Consider the following 18,063-nt stretch of genomic DNA (forward strand, 5'->3'; position numbering starts at 1 on the left):
AGTCCCAGGACAATGGAGAACAATAGGAAATCATTTTGCATGGGCTCAACAACCAGAAAAGGGAGCTTAAACACCATGTTTTGATTGTAACTATTCTAACTACAGTTAGAAATGTAATATTAAAAGTTTGTTGTCATCTAGAACCTGATTAGCTTAATGTTGTGACAAAACAATCAAAATATGTTCTAACAAGGCCACTTTTAAAACTTTCTTGTATAAATTGATTTTAAAGGAAAGAAATCTACTTCAGCATTCAGGGATCATTCAACTTTTATTGTATTTTGCAAAAGAATCTATCCTAATATATATAAAAAAAAACTTCAAGTTTTAGAATATATAAATTTCATAAAATCTGCACGATAAAAAGCCGATCTTATGTAAATATCTGCAAGTTTCATGAAAATCAGGCAGTGGGCAGTTTTCAGAGACTCAGTAGTGAATGAAGGGAAAGCAGATAGCCCTTGGCCAGTGCAGAATTAGCTTGGCAACAGCAGCTAGCCAGCCAGCATGCACATAGCTTCAGAATAGCCACAGCAGCTAAACACACCCATGCAAGAAAGGTGAGCCACTATTACACAGTAAGTCAGATTTTGTTAAATCAGATGAAAATAGACCACAATGAACCAGTCTCTTAGAGGAAAAAAAAAAAAAAGTTCATAAATTAACCAGCCTGTATGTATATTTTGGGTAAGCTAACTTCTTTCTCAGTAATGCTTTGCACAATTTGCCTGCCATCAGAGATCTCAAAATATTTGTATTAATACTGCTTTATGAATATCAACCTTAAAAGTTGCATGTAATATTAAAGATGTTGGGTTGGGTGGCGGGGGAGTTATATGCCTGTGGAGGGTCTTTTTTATGCCTTAGCATAGTTCTGGAAACACACAAAAATAAGTAACACATTCCCAAAAGCCCAAATAATTAGCAAAGAGATTTTCTAAATTCCTTTCAGGAGGGTATTGCTTAGCCCTACCTTCCTCCCTTTGCAGTAATCATTAAAAAGGTATTACTAAAAGATAAAAATCACTGTCTGGTGTTGTTTATCTACTGAAGAGGCTTGATTAATGGGCCCAGATGAAAGTTGCACAACAATCAAAATTTTAATCTTACCCTCTACTACTACAAGCAGCAGTTAAAGCAGTATCATCTTTCATTTTCCTCTCTGTTAGGAAGAGGTGACTTTGCATCTAAATGTAAATAATAAATTTAGTATGACAAAAGACAGCAGTCTTCTCAAGGCAGAGGTAGAAGCATCAATTACTATAAATATTATTTAGTATGTTTTTTTTTTCCACTTCACCCTTTGACAGCAGGGCTAAATTAAGGAATTTGAATCCCCCAAAACACTTTACATCATTGATTTTCCAAAATGAATAATGAGGAAGAGCTGATCTGTTTAGTGCCAAAAAAATAAAAATGGTAATTGCCAAGACAAGAATTAGGAGTAAAATATAACAAAATTAAGTGCTTATGCGGGGATTTTTGCAGCTTACTTGTTCTATGGGTTTTACTTCATTGGTGTTGAATAGCGTTATATGACTTTTGTAAGAGATTTGTTTAAAAGAAAGATTTGAAAACAGACTACCACGGAATGCCAACACTCTTGCACTTCTACAACGCCTATTGTGTTTTACCTACAGGCAATACAAGCCAGATATTTGTGATATATTTGAATGTGTGAGTATAAACACAGTTAAGACCGACTTGCTCTAGACTGATTTGCCGTTTCCGGCCACAATTTATAAACACAATTTTCTTAATGTGCTCCTGAGCCTCCGCAGAACTGCTCACAGCCTGCTGACTCCAGGTCAGTGGGATGGAGCTGCTGTCAGTTCCCTAACTAAGCCGTGCTAATGAAAACTCTGTAATCAGGTAAAAACAAGCATGGTTAATATAATGGCTATCAATCTTGCAACACACAGAACCTCTGTATTTTTTGTTATGTAGCATAATTACACAACTGGCATTCAACTATGAGGGGCATACCAAGCTGTTTGTGCACTAACGAATAGTTTTCCCTTCAGAAAAAGAAACTGTTACAAATTTTCTGCTCTATCTTCAGCAGAAACGAGCTCAATTCTTCCAAGCATTATCCTTGGGTGTCTCTAAATTCACATCAAAGCCAGCGAACCGGTTTCAAAGCAGTAAGAAAGGCGAAGAAGAAATTCTTAGATAACCATAAATTCCTGCTACATGACAGACCCTCCCTTCTGCAATACTTAACAAGGAGAGATTTTGTCCTTGAGTTTGTACAGATAAGCTCTAACGATCGGCTCAAGCTTACTGAGGTGGGATCGAAGCACACGCCCACCACCAAGTAAAGCTCTGCAGCTGCAGAAATTGTTAAAAAATAATAACAATAAATTTAAAATCGAAAAGATAACTGGTGAGAGCGGTTTCCAGCCAGCCGTACTGTCGGTCGCCCTCCGCAGAAACAGCCAACAGAAAACTCCTGGAGACCGGGAAAGCGTTTTTCCAAAACTGCCCCGAGCACGGCCCGGCCTCGGAGGGCTCAGAGGGGCCGGCGGGGCTGCTCCCGGCCCCGGAGCACGGCCCGGCCCTGCCGGCAGCCGGTACCTGGGCAGCCGAGGGGCGGCCGGGGCTGCGCGGGGCCCGGGGCTCCCGGCTGCCGGCCCTCGGGCCGCTCATGGCGGCCGCCGCGCTGGCTCCGTCCCCAAGGCAACGCGGGCGGACCCGGCTCGTTGGGTATGGAGACCGCGCATACCCTGGGGCCATTCTTATGTAAATGACGCCTCGCCCCTCTTCGGGGGTTAGTTTCCACTCGCCATGGAGCAGTAGTGAAAACAGCCGGTCAGCAGCACAAACATTAGATCTGAAGATTAAGTTAACGGGAGTGGGTGCATGCGTGTTGACCTTACAGCCACAGCCTCTTTTTTCCTGTAAACAGGACAGCAGCAAACTGCGCCACAAAGCCACTTCCACTGAAGTATATAATGTTTGAGGTTGGGAAAGAAGCGGTTGGGATCATCAAGCCCGACCATCCATCTGATCTATTGAGTCCCACCACAAAACCATGTCCCTAAGCACTGCATCCACACATCTCTCAAATACCTTCAGGGATGGCAACTACCTTGGCAGCCTGTTCCTATGGTTAACCCCCCTTCGTGTGAAGAAATTCTTTCTGATACCCACTCTAAAACTCTCCTCGCACAACTTGAGGCCCTTTTCTCACATGCTATCACTTGCCCCCTGAGAAAAGAGACCAACACCCGCCTCACTACAACTTCCTTTCAGGTGGTTGTAGAGAGCAATGAGGTCTCCCCTGAGCCTCCTCTTCTCCAGACCAAACAACCCCAGTTCCCTCAGCCGCTCCTCACAGGACTTGTGCTTCAGGCCCTTCACCAGCTTCGTAGCCCTGCTCTGGACACATTCCAGGGCCTCACATTGTAGTGAGGGGCCCAAAGCTGAACACAGTACTCGAGGTGCAGCCTCACCAGAGCTGAGTACAGGGGGACGATCACCTCCCTGGTCCTGCTGGCTGCACTACTCCTGATACAAGCGAGGATGCCGTTGGCCTTCTTGGCCACCTGGACACATGGTCAGCTGGCTGTTGACCAGCACCCCCAGGTCCTTTTCTGCCAGACAAGAGGGCCAAGCCACATACCCAGAACTGCAGCAACAGCAATTGGTCGCACCACTGGGAGATGGACAACACAAGATGTCCTCTGATTTGGGAAGTGCCTGGAAGTGACCCATCTTTTTGAAGGGATGTTCACAGAAGCTTTTTTCCACTTCAAATACTCCGAACAAGAGCACTTCACAGATACGAGAAAATTACCCTTTTTCTCAAGAAATCAAGGTAGAGGCCCACGGACCAAACGACACCATGCTCTTGCTCAGGCAGAGTTTCCTTCTCTTCTCCAAGAGACTGGGAAATGAGCAGCCCACACAGCATGGGGAGAGCAGGCTGCCTTCATTACAGCAAAAATAACTCCAGCAGACAGGGGAAGCCTCCTCCTCACCTCCCTTCCAAATAAAGTAGATAAACATGGAAACAGAGGAACTGCAGCTAGCATTAATAAAAGGGAAGGAAAAGAAGAAGGGAAAAAAGGAAGGAAAAGAAACCTTCAGATGTGCAGGCATATTGGCGCTGTACATCACTTACTTTGGAGCTGCTTAATCAGGCCTGTCACAACAATTGCAAGGAACAGTGCCATCTTATGTGATTTCTATACTCAAATCAAAAAATATGACAGCTTTCCTTCTGTTTCTTTGAATACTGATGTGTTTGTGTTTCCCAGAGAATAAAATTGAGAAGCTAGGGTTAGTACTGTTTTTTTTATTATTATTATTTTTGTGTATTAAGAATACACCTGTGAGTGATCAATTCATTATTTAGAGACTGCCACACTCAGGCTGCAAGCTCAATATAAAGGAAAATTGTGCTAAGGACTGTTTGCTGTTACCTAAACATGCATGTCCACACTACCTTTTTTCTCCTCCGCTCTGTGTACCTGATGCAATTGCACTGTTTCTGCCAGTAACAGAGAATCTCCCCACCATCCATGCCTAGGAGTGCCAGTGTAGATACCATATTTTAAAATGCTACATCCCTTGAAGCACAGAGCTAGGCGATGCCATCCCTCAGATGGAATCTGCCATGTGGAGGGAGCAATGTGCACTGAACTGATTAAGAGAGGAAAAAAAAAAAGATTAACTGGAACAAAATAAAGCTGGGAATAGAGCAGAGGAAACAGAGCTGAGAGTGGCATGGGGCCGAGCCATGCTGTGGCTCTGTCTGGGCAGCACAGGGTGGAAGGACCCTTAAGCCTCCACCTCAGCAAGCGCCTGGGAAAAGCCACAGTGACCATCAGTGGCCAAGATGACAACTGCTCCCTCTGATGTGTTTCACTTCATCCTTACTGTCTCAGTGAAACAGAGAGCAGCTTTTACTAACAGGATGCATGGAAGAGCTCGGCGCAGTGTCAGGTACGCACTGCAGCCAGCACAAAGGAGTGGCAGGACCTCACTGTGGTCAGCGACTGCCGGGAAGCACAGCCAGCCGTGGGTCAGTCTCACCCCGTGCTCCAGCAGTGCAGGACTCACTGTACTGGCTCAAAGGTGCTACGGCCACATGGTGCAAAGTGCTGAGCCCGCAGGAACTCATTCTGCAATTCAAAATATTCGATATTTTTGACAGGTTAAATTTGTACTGATTGTCTTGCATAAACACCAGTATATATCTGGTGTAAGTTTTAACATCTTCCCCTAAATTGAAAATCTCTAGTTCAGCATCTTGACAGTAGCCCAAACTGTCCCACTACCAGGGCAGTGTGAAGACGCACGATTAAATGACTGTGAAACCTTGTCCTAACACTAAGTACATGCTTGAGTGCATTTCCCCATCACTAATCCTGCAGCGCCACAGCTGGTTCAAGAGCCAAACTTCAGCTACTTCTATGCCCTTTGTGATACTTATGAAATGTGATGCTTATGAAATGTGATACTTATGAAATGTGATACTTATGATACTTAGAGTAGGGCTACAAAATTATTCAGCTTTAAAAAAATAAAAAAAAAAATGCTGAACTGTAGCAAGAGTAACAAGAGGGGCAAGAAAGAGGATGAAAAAAAGCAGAAGTTTCATTTAACACTGGAAAAGAGTGTGGTAATTTGAGGGAGTACAGTACCCACTCTTCAAGACATTCAACCACGAAAGGTATCCTAGTACAGCATGATAACACTTTAAAATGTTTTAGGCTTGTTTGCTAAATACTACAGGTAGAGCTCTCAAAAGGATTCAAATGTTTCTTTAACAGTGAGGACATAAAAACTTAGGAAAGATTAATTCTGAATTTTTAATTAAAAATAATTTCAAGGAATCATTTACATGAATGGAATTCTTCATGTTGTGTTACAGAAATTACAGGGAGAGCCTCAGCCTGAGAAAATAACCATACAGAATCTCTTGAATTCATGTACCTACTAAAGTTACTCTACTCTCTAAGCAGAAAGTTTTATTAATTCTATTCGCAGATCATCATTTAAAAATACATAACTGATTAAAAGATTGAATCAAAATATTTTAGTTTTGAAAGAAACATTTTTTGATTAATACTGTATAAAAGAAGTGGTTTTGACCTCAAGCCATTGATATCAATACCACATTGAGAAGGTAACATGACTTGAATACATATACACACTTCAGACACTCATGTAAAGGCAACTATCGCTGAGGTAGAAGAGACTATTATGCTAGCAACATTAAAAAGGAAAATGAAATGTTATTTCCCCAAAAGAGACTCGGGGTAAATTTAGTCTCTAGGACCTAATGGTCTTCAAATTCAGCTAGAATAACTGAAACAGTCACATTTTTACAAATACTGGGCACAAAAGTCATGAGCATGACATGCCAAGGTTCATACTTGCCTTCCCAAAGGTATCAATTCCAGAAGCGCAGTGTGTCCCAACACCAAGCTGCACTGTCCCCCTCGCCTCACACACACATACCCAAGATCACTAGTATTACATCCTGTGGCACAGAAGTTTTCTTGGAATGCCTTATCTTCAACTTACCTACTTCAAAAAATAATCAAGAAATCAAGACAGGACTTATTTCCATTTCTCTTCTGTCAGTTGACACAGAAGTCACAACTAGTGGCAGACAATGTGATGTAGAGAGCAAATGCTTGAAAGTATGACTTTTATTAAAGGAAGATTACTGCCTCACTGGAGGCAATTTCATAACACATTTACAGACTTTAAGGTGAAAAAGATATAAATACAACTATAAGGAAAAATTAGACTCGTGGGAAAAGGAGACAATATCACAAACTAAGAGGATTATGGGCATATGTCTGTGTGTGTCAATTGTGTCTGATACCAGTTACTATTGGAAATCTGACAGTGGACAAACCTGAAGATTAACTAACCTGATAAAGACTAGTTGTTCCTCTGCCTAAACAAAATGGCAGTGCTTTTTTTGTGAAATACTGAGCTTAACTGTCCTCAGCCCATGTGAACCTGCACAACTCTGCCACACTGATGGAGACATTGTGTGGGATCATTAAACCCGCTAACATATACCTTGACATATCTTACCTTAGTCTGCTCAGTTCCAAATCTTTGACATCATTAAAGACTTGGAAGAAATAGGTAGGATCCCAAGGAAGATGAAAAAAATCCTACAAGCATGGAAATGTCTTTTTTTTTTTTTTTTGAAAATTCACATTTCAAAGTTGAAAAAAAATGAAATTCACATTTCAAGCACAAGTTTGAAAGATTATGATCATTTAGTTTACTGAAAAGTAATAAAAGCAGCATATAAACAATGAATGTTTATTTAATTTATACAATCATAATATGACATCTTTCCCAATGGAAGTGGAAGAGGAAAAAATAAAAGACCCCAAACTCAAAAAAGAATCATAAAATCACTAAGGTTGGAAGAGACCTTAAGATCATCTGGTCCAACCATCCCCCTACCACCAATGTCACCCACTAAACCATGTCCCTAAGCACCAGGTCCAACCTTTCCTTAAACACCCCCAGGGATAGTGACTCCACTACTTCCCTGGGCAACCTATTCCAATGCCTGACATATAAATAAAACCCCTCCTCACAATTTATGTTTGGAATTCACAACTATAAAGCTGAGCCAGAATTTGGATTAACTTGTATATACATATTTATGACATAAATGTACTCCATATATTTCTTGGTTGTGAAAATAAAAACTGCCCATGGTGTAGGAAGAACTTCTACACTCTGCTTGCTGCCATATTGTAAAGAAATAAAATAAACATTTTAAACAACAGATTTTCACAGTTTTATTTTTAAACTCCTTAGGTAAGTCAGAGGTGATTTTCAACTTATATTTTTGCCTTAAATGAAAATAATTCTATACTTTTTCTCTGTATTTTAGATAAACAAAAGGCTTCTAAGCAAACAAAACATTTAATGAAAACTAGCAATTCTGTACAAAATTCCACTTTGGAATTCTTATTTTATATACAGTTTAACTTCTTAGAATAAAAACATTTAATGGTCATACATTATGGGCAGAGTGAACATTTTCCTATGCTGACAGAGTACTGGAGATAAATATGCTTCACATCAAAGAAGGAATTAAGTAGTTCAACCATGAATGCAAATACACTATGAACTTTAAAAACTATTTCAACAGCAACAGTTAAGGTTTATAGAACATCAGTAGTGCATGTAAAACAAAGTGGCTTTGAAATATTTTAGTTACACTGAGCTAAACACTAAAATATTTCCATTTTTGCTGAGAACATATGGAGCACCTAGTGGTTTGGGAAATGATCCTCATAACAACTACACCAGCTGCACTAGGCTTAGTAAGAAGCTGTCGTGTATTTCAACAGACTCTCAATGCTTTTTAAGGTTTTGAAATTGACAAGAATATCAGTATTGTAACAAGGTAAGAACTTTATTGAGATATGGCAGCATTAGAGAAAAATTTGGTACTCTTGCATCTATTTCTTTCAAAACCTCGATAAGCTTTATTGACATTTATATAAAATCCACTTCAGAGGAAAAACACCAGGAACTTCGACCTGAATTACTTTAAGTTGGCTTTTTCACCCATTGAAACAGTATGACGTTTGACTTTTGCACAGAAGTATATCATTTATTTCAATATTCTTAAATCAGTTTCCAGTCATACCATCAGCTTATTTTCTAGATCAGTTTATCACAACTCATCTTACAGCCTCAAATACATACAGAATTATTGTATATATCTTACCTAACAAATTATCAAGTATTTTAAGTTTTTATACTGGTTTTCGCTGTGCCAGTGACCCTGCTTTTCCCATTTCATCACAGATGGAACTCATCATTACCTCTCAAGGACTGATTTACAAATACAGTTTCTCAAGAGGTAGAACAAAAAAAAAATTTATATATATATATATATATATAAAAATAAGTCAAAAGACATTGGTCGGTGGTGGTCCTTGGAATTACTGAAAATGCCTTTATTTTTGCTATAAATACTCAAATGGCACATGAAAAGAAAACCTCAAGCATTTGGGTATGCAAATCAGTAGCTCCTGAGGTATGTTGTAGAAGCATTTTGGGCAATTAGTTGTAACTGATGTACAGAAGCAACTTTCCTGAACAATCAAGAAAATAATTATGCTATAACATATGCTATTATTATAACATATTCTTTATACTGCCTAATAACAGTATATTCCACCTGAACACAGTAGGCATGTTTCCCTTTCATGAAGCTCCACTTACACAAGTGGTTAACGCTGAATACCTAGGAAAGCACTTCCTAAATGGATACACTATTTTCAACTAACCTTTAGCTAACCCAAAAGCAGAGCACAGCACCTCAGAGTAACAGTCCTGCTACTACCTTATAGCATTGGAGAACATAACACTGGCATTCCAGCTTCTTTTCTTTACGAGAAATCTGAATTTTATTTTTTGTAAACTTTTTGTAACAGCCAACCAACAAATGGAAACGTGATGCATATTCCATCCTGTCTGTAAATGACACTTTGCAGTTACAGCTATAGAAGCCAAGCAGTTAGGTATCTGGAATTAATGGATGTGCATTCTTGATGTAATTATGTTGTCACACTATTAATTGCAAAACTTTTCTTTGTGAGGGGTAAAAGATGTGCTCACTTAATTGAAAAAAAAATCATTTTGCAGTCTATGTGACATCAAGTACTAATCTAAGAATTACATCTTACAACAATCATGAAAACAATATCCTACTTCCCCACAAACGTTAATGCAACAGTCTGCAATGAGAAGATTCAGTAAAACTGACAAACTACTGATGCATTTCCTAAATGACTTAGCATTTTGTAGGGCTATTTATCATGACTTTAGAATATTAATTTTCACTGACTTGCATTGAGTTCCCAGAAGGAAGAGCCAGAAAGCAACCTGGGGATAGAGAGACAGATTAACATCCAGTGAAAAATGTGAACAAGTTTCTCACCATCTGTAATGACTGCCTAAGAGGCAAATCTATTCCTCGAGGCATTGCCTCAACAGTGAAACAACCCTTTCTCTTCTTGTTCATTACAACTTTCAAACCTCTCCAGTAGTAAGTGAGCACCTCACAAATAAGCTGTCCTGAGACAATCAGGTTCTTTCTGCTAATTATTTTGCTTCCTTGGACAAGGCAGGGAGTTTTCATTGCACGTATTCCACAACATCCACCTCTCTGCTCTTGACCCAAAGTTGTTGCTTCAGAGTGCATTTGAAACAAGTTAACAGCATTTTCAAAGATGAGAAACTGGGGCTCCACTGCCCAGACTCACCATGTCATTTATGTATTTATGAAAGCACCAAAGCTGGAGCCTTCCTGAGCTCTCTCCAGACAAAGACATGCCATCTGACCTTTAGCTCTCTTGACTGGATTTCTAACTTACAGTTATTCAAATGCTTCAGGATGAACGTGAATTTATCCTTTAGAAGTAGGAAGCCAAAGATACAAAGGAAATGACCAAGTTCAGGTCCCAAAACTAGAACCCCACCTTCAGTATCATATTGCCACCTGAAATTTCTAGCATGTTAGTTTTTGACTATTGACCTTGCAACTTTAAAATATTAGTATACTTTCAGATGAGAGAAGAAAGAAGAACACAAACGCAAATAACCAAAGTCATCAGCAACTGGAGTGCATTTATCCATTGTATTGATCTTTATTATAGGAACACAGTATCTCATAGCACCAGCTGATTCTCTGCATGTCAGAATGAGAAACAAGACATTTCTTGCCAGTGATTTCACTGACCAGAAGGGATTCCAGCTTCATTTTCAAAGGCTAAAATAGCTTTAGACCTACCAAAGCTTACCCTTGTCTTAGGTTAACCATAAGTGCATAAGTCGCTTTTAGTTCACCTTCCACCACAGAGACATTCTGATTCCTTTGTCAGAGCACACGTTTCTTCAGTTCCAGAATGTAGCCAAGTAAGGACACTACAGTGTCCTCCTTTTTGTTGTATAAGATTTCACTGTATCTATAAAATAGAAGGTGAAGTTTCTCTACCTACGGTCTACTCCTGTTCTCTGTAATGTAACAACCTCGGTTACCAGCAGCAAGCCCTGCTCATTTTAGCAGCTCCAGACAGCAGCATAGACAGAAAGACAGACGCTGTGGGAAATTTTGCTATTTTCTAACAAACCTGCAGTTATCACTGCCATCATATCAGCCCTCCAAAAAGGCCCTATTTCAAACAACAAAAATAAGACGATAGAATCTATTTTTAATTTTTCCTTTAGAAACAGATAATGCATTTCCCCTTTCATTTCACTATGAAAAAATCACTAAAATATTCCAAAGTTTCCCCCAACTTCTGAGACTGGGGTGGAGGAAAAGAAAATGGGACATAACTCTAATTAGCAGCAACCTGTATAGCCCGTGTATTTTTAGCATATGTTGTACTTCTCAGTGCAACTGGGGTTTTATTTCCCCCATAAAAAATGTGGCATCCTTCTTAAAAAAAATACAAAGCACTATATTTGACAATAAAAATGTTCACAATTGAAAGAGGCAGCAATGCTTGAACCACCAACACTGGTGGTAGACAGGCCACCTTCAATTCAAGTTTTTTTTAAATCTAAAATCCAGTTAGCAAGGTAACTGTGTTTTGTTGTTGTTTTTGGTATTATTCTTAGATAAATAAAACCTTCCCCACTCTTAAAATGAAACTGTCCTTTTTCCTACTAATCATCTTACCAGATGGGGTAAATCCCCTCTTACAGGCAAAATGGCCAGCAACATCCACTTCTATTTTAAAAATCAAAATTTAACTTTCAAATTTAAAGTCAACATTTACCAGATATCACCCAAAAACTCATCTCTTAATGTACTGGTAACTATTTTCAAATAAGGACAACCATTTAAAAAACAATGAAAGTACTTTGTCAATTGACACAAGCAGCACATAAAAAACAATTGATGTAAAAAGTAGAAGTAAACTCTTTCAAGCAGTTTTAAAATATGGTCCTGCAATGACCATATTCAAAATAATTCATTTGTGCTCTTGCTAAAACATTAACTTTCATGCAATTCATGGCACATGGAGAACAAAATATCCTGAAGTAAGTAAATACATGCAAAGATACAGTTGAAAAAACTGTTTCCAAAGTAGATTTTTCACTTGGTAGGCATAAACCCTCACACCCAAAGATGAAGAAAAAAATTATGGTCAACCAAATATTCACCTTAAATATCTTCTGCTGACATTGGACAATAGGAACACAAAATATGTTGAAATGCAGAGTGATTTATGTAAACTGTGACCTTTTACAGAACACCAAAGTCTTTTGTGGAACAACAACAACAAATTGTTTGGAAGAAAAAGTGCAAACAAGAACAAAAAATTGCTGAAGCCAAGCATAGAACAGAGAAAGTTAAACTTTTTAACAGAGTTAAAACTTTGACTATATCTATCTGCCAGAACATTAGAACTGGAGTCAGAGAGCAGCATCAAACTGAACCACCCCGTATTTCCCACTTATCATCCATTCAGGTTCAGAAGCCTGAATCTCTTCACCTTGTCCAGGTTTCAGGCCAACCTGCGTGTCAGATTTCAGAGTTCTCAAACTACAGAGAGGTGCAGGATGAAACTTGTTCAAGGCCTGATGAAAAGGAACCGTGTGCTCCCATTTTCTATCCCCTGTTAATTTTCTATAGTTTAGATCACCTTTAAAAAGAAGCAAGTTTGACTTCTGTAGATCTGCATACAAATCAGGAGCAACCTCAGCCATACTGGAAAAGTCATGTGGCAAAGTCCAAAACATGTGATCGTGGTAAACCCAAACGCCCTTTTTCAAATTGCCCTCCCAGTTTATCCCACATCTAGACATCCACATATGATTAGCTGCCTGAAGCTGTTTTATAGTCCAGTTAAAATCATTCTTTGTGGTATCTGACACATACCATGGAATACTCTTTCCATGGAAATGGACTTCATCAGCTAGCTTTGATGATAGCAGGAAGTCAGCCAACACAAAATCACTTACAAGTTCAAATCCAGCATTATCCAGGATTATATCAACTCTAACTTTACATTTATCTGTTTTTCTATTTTTGGCATTTATAAGTAGTGACCAAAGTTTTTCCATATCATTCACTAAGATAAAAGGTACCATATCTTCCAGGCACTGTAGAGGACTAGATTTCTGAGAGCTGTCCTCACCAGCTGAAAAAGAAAGGTCACACTTATTGCCCCACAATGACACCTAGAATGAGGAAGAAACAAAAACATTTGGTAAGTTTCATTGTAGCTACATTCTAAACTTCGCATGTACTTAAAGATTTTTGTTTGTTTCTATTTTAGGGACATGAAGACACGGACTCCACATCTTCCTCCAAGCTTTAACAGAAATCAACTTCTTGTGCAAAAATCTCAACACAGAAAAAAAAAATCTTGGAAGGAACCGAACAAGGCTCTGTATTTATGCAGGTACCAGAAACATGCATCGGAACTGACAAAAATGGAAGATTTGTAAACACATCTGTTTGTGAACACACTGATCAGAAAGCTTTAAAAAATATGTTCTCCACACTATAACTCCAGGAAACAGCAGTGGGAAGACAAAAAAAGGAGTAATAAAATGTGATTGGTTTGTTACATGAAGCCAAGTAAGAACTATAACTAATACCCATTTATAAAAATATAAAGTATTTTAAGTACACTCTAATGAGCTTTTTATAAAGTTTTGTCACATAGTCCATGTGCATTGCTGCCAGTGAACGAACTTACTGTAACCCTGTGATATTCTGTATTCTACCCAAAGGCATTTTTTTCCAAGAATGGTGCAGTTGTAAACTTTTGAACCACTTCTGGCCCAAAGTGACATCTAGCTTATTTCCAAAAGTCTAAAGCTTTTAAAGTGTCAGTAAAATTAACTGTTTTAAAATTCTACAGTTAAACAACAGAAAGGCCCTCTGGAACTCAACATAAAATTTATTTTAGAGATACTGTTTTCTGAGGGAGAATAAGCTGGGTTTTCAAATACACAATGAAGACCAGCAGTATAAGGAAAACATCAAACTTAAATATTTCCAGTGCAGTGATACAGTATGGCCGTCAGGATTTCATCACACCCTTACAAGCAAAAAAGCCTTTTTTTTTTTTAATTTCCCAATGAAATTCAGATTCTTTATACTCTCAAGATTTCATTTGCTACAGAGAGGGGATATTTTAGTCTTGTGTTAAGCACTACTAGTTTACCTGCAGTAACTTAAAAAACTCCTCCTGAAGCTGCTTCTCATCTAGATCTTTGATGTTTTTAAGCAGCTCCTGAAAGTAAGTGCATAAGGCAATAATAGCCCCTTGGGATTCGAAGAAATTTTGAGCCTTTCCTTCTTTAAATACATCGAAGTTGTCGATAGGTGGGCTAAAAGTAAGCAGAGAAAGAATATATTAACATACTGTCCACATTTTCCAAGACAGCACTTGAAACACATGAAAACGCAAGCTCAGAGCTCAGTGGTTTTCGACTGTGTTTTAGACTGGTTAGATTTTCCAGCTTTAACTTGTCACAGTGAATTCTTAGACATCTGAATAAAAGCTTGGTAACACACCTTACTAAACCAAATAGCATACAGGACACCTTCATATTTTTAGCAATTCTGAGAGCGAATAAGTGTTCAATCCCTATTGTAACAATTTTGAACTCCATTCTTTGTATACAAAGGACTAAAACTACAAAATGCAAGTGAACAAGCACAGTGAATTGCTGGCCCAAATTGCATTTGTGCCTACTGAAGTGTATTTCCCATACCAAAGTCTCTTACAGTGATGCGATGTCATTCTTATGAAAGCTTTTAACTAGGACTTTTGAAAACTAACATGACAAAGACGACAAAATAATTCAGCTCTTGTAATATGTAAGAACTAGAAACTCGTTATGTAATAAGAATCGTATTTGCTGTTACAAGTTTTAACAAATGATTGAACCTCTATCCAACCATATGCTTAAGAGCAGCAAAATAATAAAGACTGAGAAATTTAAAGCTTACTAATGAAGAGCATCTGGTTTTTTAGTACAATCCAAAACATCCATGTCATATTTGAAGTTTCTGCTGCAAGAGTTCCAAGGGCCTGATATACCAGCAGAAACAAGGAAACCCATTACAGTGTTTTCGTCTCTGTAATAATACGGACAAGTCCACTGTGCATAACATATCTCATCTTATTTTATTTCATTTTAGGCAGCAGCAGGCAATTAAACTGTTCATTCCTACCCCATTACGTTGTACTGGCACCTCTCCACAGTACCAGCACAACAAACTTTTCCTTCAAAGTTATTTTTAACCAGGATCAGCTCCCGAAGTCTGATGCAATGCATGGCCTGCAAACCTGCTGTAACTAAGATGATGGTGTAGAATGAACGGGTCTGTTGCAGTAAGAACTTCAGATTTCAAGCAGCCAAACAAGTTAGAATGCCCAACATGGTGGTGGCACTCCTATTATGTATTTTAGATGAATGTACGCCTTAAGAGACAACTCTAAACTAACAAACCTTTTAGATACATTAAATCACTTTGAGACTCTGCTCTACATTAGTCTGCAAGGGCAAGCTACACAGTCAAACTTTAGTTTTCATGTAGACTAAGTTGCAGAAATTGAATCATAACAAATAACAATAAACTTCAAAATCTACTGAATGAAAGAAGAATTTTAAATCTGAGCTGCAAAACAAAGGAAAAGGAATATGGAAAAGCTTAATTTATTTTTTTTTTTTTAAATCTTAGTCCCCAGATGTCTTCCTTTCTCCTAAAATTAAAAGGGGGAAGAATAACGTTTTGCAGAGTAATACACCAAACTAGTACTACCTACTTCTGTGCTAATGCTGCATGAATTCGTCGATACATGTAACACTCTACGTATAACCAAGGAGACTGAAACCAGCTTGGTCCTCCATTTCCATTTGATAAATTTCGTTGGTAGTCGAGGTATTGGTTCCACAGCGTGGCATCAGGCAGTTCATCTTCTAAGGGAGTCACTGGTTTGTCTGTTTGCAGTTCATTCCGTAATTTGGAAAGGAAAGATATAGCTCTCTTCTCTGCTTCAACACCCTTCTGAAATAAGTGAAGAACAAAAGTTCCTATTCTGAACATTTAATCCTGTAGAAATGCAGATCTGGTTTTCAGGCATAAATAAGCGATAAGCTTCAACTGCTACATACAAGTTCCCAAAAAATCAGCTTGATTCAACCAAACGCATCTGGGTAAATGATACTCATTTTACGCATATCATCCTAAAGTGAATCACGCATTGGACTTCTTTACAGATTGGACCTTTTGGTCATTAGAGGGCAACAGAAAAGTGAAACTGCCATCTTCAGAAGACGGTAAGTCTATTAGACATAGCATCGTTTAAAAAAATAAAAAGAGAGAGAAAGAAAATGAGACTGTTGCAGAACAGAAAGATTAGAAAAAAGGTAGGACAGGAAGACGAATTATGAAACTAATGAAAAAAGCTACAAGAAAGATGGCCAAGAAGAAGAAGAACAGATAAAAAGAATAAGAAAGCCAAGCAATGAAAGAAACCAGTAAAACACATCATAGAACGGGTCTCAGCAGTTAGGGAAAAAAATTTGGGGCAAAAAGACACCTTACTCTTACCTCACCATGTTCTTCAAAGAATTCATTTTTATGTCTATGCAGAGTATCAATAGTTCTTGTGAGGATCTGGGGCAGTCTGTCTTTAATTGTAAAATACGCAAAGGATCTAAAAAGGAATGGATTAAAATTTTATTACTGAGCAGAAATGATAAAGTATCTTCTATTTTTAAATAAACTTAAGGTCTTAAAAATGTGTGTGTGCTTTTAAAGCAGTTAACACCAAAAAAAAAAAAAGAACTCAAATTGGTAGGGTTCTTTGGTTGACTTTTGAAGAAAAACATCTTTTCAGGGAAAAAACATTAACTGACTAGCCCTGACAGAGGTAATTCCAGTAGTCAATTCCAGGCTAAAACACATGATCTGACTGTGGTTAGCCAGATGTAAAGACAAGTAAATTTAAAATTAAGAGCCCAGAGAAACGTGTAAGGTTTAGGTATGCTACATTGCACTGATTTTATAACAACAAAATCCACAGTACTTGCTCCCCAACATGTGAATTCATATATAAATAGATTTACAGCTACTTAGATAGATATAAATGAACTTACAGGTGTATATATATAATTATATAGAGAGAATTATAGAATAACTAAGGTTGGAAAAGACCTCCAAGACCATCTGGTCGAACCATCCCCCTACCACCAATGCCACCCACTAAACCACGTCCCCAAGCACCCCGTCCAACCTCTCCTTGAACACCCCCAGGGACGGTGACTCCACCACCTCCCTGGGCAACCCGTCCCAATGCCTGACTGCTCTTTCTGAGAAGAAATGTCTCCTCATTTCCAACCTCAACCTCCCCTGGCACAAACTGAGGCCATTCCCTCTACGTGAAGGGTTTTACGGTGCTTTTGTTTGTTGAGAAGGGCACCGAGAAAGACGTTAACAAGGACCTCCTGCAGAACACCCTTTATTTTAAGGCGTACACGCCGGAGCCGTGACGTTGGGGCTGAGACCCACACAGCAGCCCAGCAGCGACCCCAGGGCACGCCAGGCCGCACCCCGCAGCGGCGGCCCAGCACCGCCACGCACGGCCTGGCACAGCACAGCACCACACGGCCCGGAACCGCCTCGCCCGCCCCGCAGCGCCGCCTCCCGGCGCCTCAGCGCAAGGCCCCGTCCGGAGCGCTCCGAGGGCCGCCCCCAGCTCCGCCTCGCCCCGCCCGGCGCCATCCCCCGGCCCCGCCGCCCCTTCACCGCCTCTCCCCGGGCCGGGAGCCGCAGCCGAGCCCCGCTCTGACCCCCCCCCCCCGCACCCCTCCTCTCACCGCGCCGCGCCCGGACGCACCCCTTGAACCTGCCCGACAGCGGCACCGGTAGGGCCGTTACCGCCGCCATCTTGCCCCGCCCCTCGCTCCCCGCCCCCTCCCGGAAGCCGGGCGCGGCGGCCGGACGTTATTGGCGCGGCGGCGGCGGCCGGCGGCGGCGCTCGGCGCGGCGGCGGGCGGGGCCTGGCGGCGGAGCCC

The 18,063-nt window shown here is 39.8% G+C and overlaps 1 protein-coding gene across 8 annotated transcripts in view; it reads right to left on the minus strand.

Annotated features, from left to right (window-relative positions):
* The window catches only part of LOC121066851 (coiled-coil domain-containing protein 170-like), a 61,114-nt gene that overhangs the window by 42,556 nt on the left and 495 nt on the right, over positions 1 to 18,063 (minus strand). The window contains exons 1-6 of one of the 8 annotated variants that reach the window (XM_040550611.1): positions 17,886 to 18,043; positions 16,598 to 16,703; positions 15,810 to 16,051; positions 14,199 to 14,364; positions 13,111 to 13,203; positions 1,111 to 1,187 (exon numbers count right to left, since the gene is read on the minus strand). In XM_040550611.1, the coding sequence (XP_040406545.1) occupies positions 1,111 to 1,187; positions 13,111 to 13,203; positions 14,199 to 14,364; positions 15,810 to 16,051; positions 16,598 to 16,703; positions 17,886 to 17,935 (734 nt within the window). In that variant the 5' untranslated portion in view covers positions 17,936 to 18,043. Of the gene's footprint in view, positions 1 to 1,110; positions 1,188 to 2,284; positions 2,621 to 3,072; positions 3,209 to 13,110; positions 13,204 to 14,198; positions 14,365 to 15,809; positions 16,052 to 16,597; positions 16,704 to 17,523; positions 17,624 to 17,885; positions 18,044 to 18,063 lie in introns of those variants that run through there. The other 7 variants (XM_040550613.1, XM_040550614.1, XM_040550615.1 and 4 more) reach the window with 7 other exon arrangements.

This window comes from Cygnus olor, chromosome 3, assembly GCF_009769625.2.
Source record: "Cygnus olor isolate bCygOlo1 chromosome 3, bCygOlo1.pri.v2, whole genome shotgun sequence".
NCBI classification, from domain to species: domain Eukaryota; kingdom Metazoa; phylum Chordata; class Aves; order Anseriformes; family Anatidae; genus Cygnus; species Cygnus olor.